The sequence below is a fragment of the Gavialis gangeticus genome, unplaced genomic scaffold (genome assembly GCF_001723915.1).
Source record: "Gavialis gangeticus isolate Ggan-Ray unplaced genomic scaffold, GavGan_comp1, whole genome shotgun sequence".
Taxonomy (NCBI): domain Eukaryota; kingdom Metazoa; phylum Chordata; order Crocodylia; family Gavialidae; genus Gavialis; species Gavialis gangeticus.
In genome coordinates, this window is record NW_017729032.1 from 143,192,509 (window position 1) to 143,200,081 (window position 7,573).

Here is a 7,573-nt window from a genome sequence, read left to right on the forward strand (position 1 = left end):
GGTTTAGATTAGACATCCTTAAGAACTACTTCACAGTTAGGGCGCCTAGGATCTGAAACCAACTTCCAAGGGAAGTGGTGCTGGCTCCTACCCTGGGGGTCTTTAAGAGGAGGCTTGATCATTTGAGCCTAGCTGGGATCATTTGAGCCCAGTTTTTTTTCTCCTGCCCCGGCAGGGGGTTGGACTTGAAGATCTACAAAGTCCCTTCCGACCCTACTTCTATGATTCTATGAATTTATTTGAAAATAGAGAAAAAAATCCAAAAATATTTATAATACATTGGGATTCTATTAGTGTTTATCTCCGTATTTAAAATTGTGATTAATTTCGCAATTAATTGCAGTTAATTTTTTTAATCGTTTGGTAGCCCTATTATAAAGTAACAAATGTCCTAAAATGAACCAGTCCCCATAGACAGGTAGTTAGCTATGTTAGTCTGAATTTAGAGGGAAGGCAGGGTAGGGTAGGGTAGCATTTATACATTAGCAACAGCCTTGAGTTAATCTCTCAATCTATAACTCAACTTCTAAGTAATTGCGGGGGAGGTGGGCAGATGGCTGGAGGCATCACCATGGATCACACCACTGTGCACCATAGTCCCCTCCCAAGCTGCCATGTGGGTGCCTCTTCTCTACTGTTCTGTGCAGGTGCCCCAGGTCAGAGGTTCCCCCTGCCCTGTGGGCTGTGTTATGCTGGCCACCCCTGGGGCAGGGGCAGGAATCGGAAGCCAGAGAAAGGATGGGGAGCTGAGATCTGGTTGCTGCTAGACCAGTGGGGGAGAAGGGCAGATGGGTGAGAGTTTGGGGGCTGCAGATTAACCTCTCGCAGGTTGCCAGTTGGACACCATTGGACTATCTCATTTAGACAGGCATAAACATTTGTAGGCAATGACTTACTTTTTAGATGCTTCTCTTTATGAGAGAGAGCTCTCTATCAACAGACAGGCACAATGACAGCAGACTCCATCTGTGGAGATGCAGTTGAAATCAGCAGAAGTACTTTTTGCTCAGCTAATTGCATCTGTGGATTTTGCAAGCCCTCCCTATAATATATTTTACTTAGTGACATAAAAAATGGCATAAGACTTTTTTCCCCCACAGTTCAAGAACAAGGGATGGTTATTTATTTATTTGCTTTATATGCCACCCTTCCGAACAAAGGCTCAGGGTGGCTTACAATAATTCCCCCATGAATAATTCAGTCAAATTAACAAATTTAAAACTGAAAAGGAAACTTTTCACACAGTGCATATTTGATATGTAGAACTTGTTGTGGCTGTTTACCACTGAGACAAATAGCTTAGTAGAACTCACAAAAGGTTGAACATTTATATGGATGTTAAACTAGTCAGGGTCTGGAAAGCTCAAGGGATATAAATTTCAATGTTTCAAATAAGCTTTAGTAGGAAAACTAGGAAAACATTTCCCTTAGGGCAGATTATTCCATATTTTCCTATTGTAAGTTTTCTTGAACTATAGTCTGAAAGATTTGCCATTTGTCACTGTTAAGACACAAGAGAACACTAATCTGATTTATTATTAGTTCCTCTACAATATTTTTATGATGTCAATGAATTTTAAATAAAGATTGTAGTGCTGAACTAATAATTCCTCAGAATTTCTCATGTAGAGTTCCATTACACTAACTCTTGCCTATTAATGCAGAAATGGTATTTAGTAAAGTTCCAAAACTGGAGCAGAAAGTTAGAGCAGCAGATTAGATAAGGGAGAGGGATCCAAGTGGCACTTGGGGGCATGAGTTTAATTTGTCATATGTCTGCCCAAAAGGTTGGTCCTCACTTCTTTAGATAGATTAATTACTTAATCTCATCAACAGATGGAGGGATGTTGTGCAGTTTGATGGCCATTTTATACATATTTGAAGCACTATACCAGTGGCCTAATCCATAATTTAGTTCTCTCTCTCTCTGTATATAGTACATCGATATGTAGATCTAGATAGAGGGCAAAATTTTTTTTTTATATTTAGGCTTAACTTTTTGTAAGTTTTTAATTTAAAAAAATATATGCACACACATATATACATGTATGTACATGCATACATATATATGTTAAACCTAAGAATAGAAAAAAAGGGTTTTTTTGCCTTTAGTGTGCACATTCAAACTAATTGCATGCAAGTATAGTTTGGGAAAATGCTGTTCTGTCACCTAGAACCTTTAGTTATAAATATAAACTTGCTTTAAAACAATGCCTTACAACAGCATTTCTTGTGCTGTTGTGACCTAAAAGTGGGTCTCAAGAATATATGAAGGGGTTGTGAACAAACTTTAAAAATGGGTTCTTTAAAGGAGAAAAATGTGGGAAACTGGGTTTTTCCCTTGCAGGCTGGCAGAGTTTCGGCCTGTGAGGGGCTGCTTGTGGACCCCATGCCCCACCGCACACTCTGTGGTGGCTGGGGGTGGGGGGGCAGTGGGTTGAGAGTGAGGGGCACTAGGTCAGGACTGGCTTATCAATGTTTTCAGGTGGGTCCTGGTACAAAAAAGGTTGAGAACCACTGTCTTACAAGATCCTTCAAATTAGGTTGAAATCTTGAAAAGGCCATTTTCCTTGCAACCAGTGTCTGTACTGCAAGAACAAAAAAAATCTATGGTTCTCATGTTACAACTTTGAAATGTCCAAATATTATTCTCCAGCCTAAAGGTATCCATTAAAAACAAATGAAGATGATTAGTGAAATATAGTTAGAATGGATCATCTATTTCCTTCAGTAATTCTCTGCACCTTGTATCACAATATGAGACCCAAGGAAATTAGCCACTTTTTTTTAAGAGTCAGTTTTTGTATGTTACACCTGTTTTAGTTTTTGTCATTTTTATGGTCTGATTATCATAATTGTTTATTTTCTAAACATGTTGAGCTTTCTTTTGCCAGGTGAGACTTGGACACAAAGAAACCACTTAAGTTCAGTCTTGTCAACTGTACCCAAAAAGTTGGAGAAAAATAATTTTCTCTACTTTTTCAGTGTTAGCAATCCTAGGTATTAGTTGTAGCAGGTATGCTTATTTCAGACAGAAAGATGATTTTTTCCTTGATAGTATTATTTTCTGAGAGGCAGAATTGTTTTTTGAGTAAAATAATCAATGAAGGGAGCAAATGGGTTAGTGGGTAAAGAGTTGACAGAGTCAAGCCTTCCAGATACTGTTTCCAGTTTTACAACAGTTAATTTGCTTTTACAGTTTATTAATCTATTAAATGAAGATAAATCTTGCAATGATTTTGCAAAGATTGACTATTTTAAAGTCCATTCTTGTTCTTAGATTAAATGAATCTTCCAGGGGAAAATGATACTTAATAAGTAAAGAAGTTTGTCACAAGAACCATAGCATCACAGTTAGCTGTTTGTTACGCAAATCCTTTCCTTTTGATTTATTTACAACAGGGCTGTCTGACTTCTTGGCAGCTGGGGCCTCATGCCACATGGGCTCCCACACAGAATGCCCTCTGGGTTCTCCCTGTCACAGTGAGGGCCTCCCCTGGCCTCTCCCTGCCACAACTTGGGCTCCACTAGATCCACAAGCTCTGGGCTCCCCAGGCCACGTGGTCCATGCTGCACCATGCCTGGGGCAGTAACAGGAAGCAGAAGCTAGAGCAGGGAGGTGAAGGCTAGAGAGTCTTGCAGCAGCCAGAGCCATGGAGAAAGTGGTAGCCAGGTGGGAGTGAGTTGGACAGCCCTGATTTACACAGTCCTTCTGAAGATAAGTAGCCATGAAGACTACCTAGTAAACAGAAACTAGGATTGCTAACACTGAAAACAGAAACTAGGATTGCTAACACTGAAAAAGTAGAGAAAAATATTTTTCTTCATTTTTTGTATACTTCACAAGACTTTGCACTTAAGTGGTTTCTTTTTGTCTAAGTCTCACCTAGCAAAAGAAAGCTCACTTGCTGTGCTGTACAGTGACTTGCAGAATTTAGCCAGATTTTGTATTTGGATCTCTCCATACAGGAAGTTATAGTCATGCAAATGTTACATATTTTGCCACAATAAAATCATTTATCAAATTTACATATTTTATGTTATATGGGAAGAACAGCATGGGTCAAATGTCTGGGCTGACCTGATCTGTCTGGGGTTAATTTTTAATTTAGAAACAGAAGAAAATTGTGTCAAGCTAGTTTAGAATGAAGATGTCAAAAGTAAAATTCATACCATATGTAATAATACAGTTTTCTTGACTATTTTCTGCAGGAACACAGAAGCTTGCTCTTGAAGATGTGTAGTACGGTGCAAGCTGTAACTGACCATAGAAAAATGGACGTGTTGCAGATACTGCGTAAAACCTCAGAGCGCTTAGAGTGTGATCATTGCAGTTTTAAAGGGACAGACTATGAAAACATACAGATTCATATGGGTACCATCCACCCTGAGTATTGTGATGAAATGGATGCTGCTGGTTTAGGCAAACTTATATTTTATCAAAAAAGTGCAAAACTATTCCATTGCCACAAGTGTTTCTTCACCAGCAAGATGTATTGCAACGTTTATTATCACATCACAGCACAACATGCAGTGCCTGAGAAGTGGAATGAAGAACAGAAAGATCAGGTAGAAGCAGAGTCAGAATCTGCGAAAACAACTGTCACACTGGAGCCACAAAAATCTGCTGTCTCCTCTGAACCACACAAACCTGACCTTTCTCCTGGACCTCCGAAGTCTGAACCTGTTGTTTCCCCCAAGCTTCAGAAAACATCTACATCCCCAGAGCCCCCGAAGCCTGCTCCAGCAGCTTCCCCAGAGCCCCCGAAGCCTGCTCCAGCAGCTTCCCCAGAGCCTCCGAAGCCTGCTCCAGCAGCTTCCCCAGAGCCTCCAAAGCCTGCCCCAGCTGTGTCTCCGGAGCTAAAGAAACCTGCTCCAGCTGCATCTCCAGAGCCAAAGAAGCCTGTCCCCTCCTTGTCCCCAGAGCTGAAGAAACCTGCTCCCTCTGTGTCCCCAGAACCGAAGAAGCCTGCCCCAACTGGATCCCCCGAGCCACCAAAGCCTTCCCCAGCTGGGTCCCCAGAGCCACAGAAGGCTGCTGTGACTGTGTCCCCGGAGCCGCGCAGGCATTCCCCGGCCGTGTCCCCGGAGCCGCGCAGGCATTCCCCGGCCGTGTCCCCGGAGCCACGCAGGCATTCCCCGGCCGTGTCCCCGGAGCCGCGCAGGCATTCCCCGGCCGTGTCCCCGGAGCCACGCAGGCATTCCCCGGCCGTGTCCCCGGAGCCGCGCAGGCATTCCCCGGCCGTGTCCCCGGAGCCACGCAGGCATTCCCCGGCCGTGTCCCCGGAGCCGCGCAGGCATTCCCCGGCCGTGTCCCCGGAGCCAAGCAGGCATTCCCCGGCCGTGTCCCCGGAGCCGCGCAGGCATTCCCCGGCCGTGTCCCCGGAGCCACGCAGGCATTCCCCGGCCGTGTCCCCGGAGCCGCGCAGGCATTCCCCGGCCGTGTCCCCGGAGCCAAGCAGGCATTCCCCGGCCGTGTCCCCGGAGCCGCGCAGGCATTCCCCGGCCGTGTCCCCGGAGCCACGCAGGCATTCCCCGGCCGTGTCCCCGGAGCCGCGCAGGCATTCCCCGGCCGTGTCCCCGGAGCCAAGCAGGCATTCCCCGGCCGTGTCCCCGGAGCCGCGCAGGCATTCCCCGGCCGTGTCCCCGGAGCCACGCAGGCATTCCCCGGCCGTGTCCCCGGAGCCGCGCAGGCATTCCCCGGCCGTGTCCCCGGAGCCAAAGAAACCTGCCCCAGCTGTGTCCCCTGAACCACGAAGGTATGCTCCAGCCGTGTCCCCTGAGCCAAGGAGGCATGTTACTCAGATGCGAAGGCCAGCTCCTACTGCTTCCCCTGAGCCACGGAGGCCTGCTTCCTCAGGTTCTCCAGAGCCATGGGGACCTGCTCCCACAGTTTCTCCTGAGCCTTGGAGATCTACCCCAGTTATTCCACATGAACTGCAGAAATCTTCCCCCAGTGTTTCACCTTGGGCCTCAAAATCTGCCCTGGCTCCACCCATAGAGCCCCGCAGGTCTGGCCCAGAGCCCCGAAGGCCAGGCCCCGTTGTGTCGCCAGAGCCCCGACGGCCAGGCCCTGTTGTGTCCCCGGAACCTCGGAGGCTTGTTCCTGACCCTTGGAAATCTACATCCTTCTCAGAATCTCAGAAATCTCTTGTATCTTCTGAGCCATGGAAGCCCATCTCATCTGTTTACCCAGAAGGTTGGAAACCTGTTCTTTCCCCTGATACATGGAAGCCGTCTCCCCCTGTTTCACCTGAACTCCGAAAGCCTAGTCACACTGTTTCCTCTGAAGTTTGGAAACCTTCCTTCTTTTCTGAGATCCGCAAACCTGGTCCCTCTGTTTCTCCTGAGCCTTGGAAACATGCTGAGTCCCGGAAGTCTACTTTCTTTCCTGAGACTCAGAAGTCTGCTCCTGCTATTTCCCCTGAGGTACAGAAACGGGCCCACTTCCCTGAACCTCGGAAACGAGCTCTCTTTCCTGAGTCTCGAAAATCTGTTCCTGCTGTTTCCTCTGAGGTGCAGAAACGTTCTTTCTTTGCTGAACCTCAGACACAGATGTCTGCTGGTTCCTCTGAAATGCAGAAACATGCTGTCTTTGCTGAGGCCCAGAAACCTGCTCCTGTTTCTCCTGAAATCCAGAAGTCTGCCTTTTTCCCAGAGCCTCAGAAACTTTCTGCTGTTTCCTCTGAAGCCCAAGAACATACCTGTTTCCCAGAGCCTCAGAAATCTGCTCCTGTTGCATCTCCTGAGAGCCAGAAACATGCCCTCTTCGTGGAGTGCCAGAAACCTGCGCCTACTCTTTCGTCTGAGACCCAGAAGCAAGCTCTTTTTGTTGATTCTCAGAAATCTGCTCCTGCTCCTGCTGTTTCCCCTGAGACCCAGAAACATTCCCTTTCTACTGAACCCCATAAACCTGCTCCTGTTGTTTCCTCTGAGGTACAGAAGCCTCCTCTGTCTGTTGAACCCCTCAAACCTGCTCCTGCTGTTTCCTCTGAGGTCCAGAAAAATACTGTCTTCCCTGATCTCCATAAACCTGCTCCATCTGTTTCCTCTGAGCCTCAGTCACCTAATGAGCCTGATGAAAGTGACTTCTTATCTCAGAATTTAGAAGATCAAAAACCACTGGATGATCTGTTGCCTCAAGAAGAGCAGCCAGTCTTAAGTAAGGAACCTCCAGAAGATGCATTGTATTCATGTCCAAAGAAGAAGCTCAAGAAGGAGAATCAGGAGAACTCTGATTCTGAACTAAATAGCAGTGAATGTGCAAAAACAGAGATGGAGATGGATTCAGTGGAGGTAAAGGAACAAGAATCCAACAGTGATCAAGAACAATTTGATGCAGAATCATCTGAATACAGCAAAGAGAGCAAAACAGAACCAGCTACTCCCATTCAGCCACAGTGTGTACTGCAGTTTACAGAAGAGAAGGAAGCTTTCATTTCAGAGGAAGAAATAGCAAAATATATGAAGCGTGGAAAGGGAAAGTATTATTGCAAAATTTGTTGCTGTCGTGCAATGAAAAAAGGTGCTGTCTTGCATCATTTAGTGAACAAGCATAATGTGCAGAGTCCAT

The 7,573-nt window shown here is 46.0% G+C and overlaps 1 protein-coding gene across 4 annotated transcripts in view; it reads left to right on the forward strand.

Moving 5' to 3' along the window:
- The window catches only part of CHAMP1 (chromosome alignment maintaining phosphoprotein 1), a 21,435-nt gene that overhangs the window by 7,706 nt on the left and 6,156 nt on the right, over window positions 1-7,573 (forward strand). The window contains exons 3-4 of one of the 4 annotated variants that reach the window (XM_019524753.1): window positions 4,213-5,660; window positions 5,694-7,525. In XM_019524753.1, the coding sequence (XP_019380298.1) occupies window positions 4,213-5,660; window positions 5,694-7,525 (3,280 nt within the window). Of the gene's footprint in view, window positions 1-4,212; window positions 7,526-7,573 lie in introns of all 4 variants that reach the window. The other 3 variants (XM_019524754.1, XM_019524751.1, XM_019524752.1) reach the window with 3 other exon arrangements.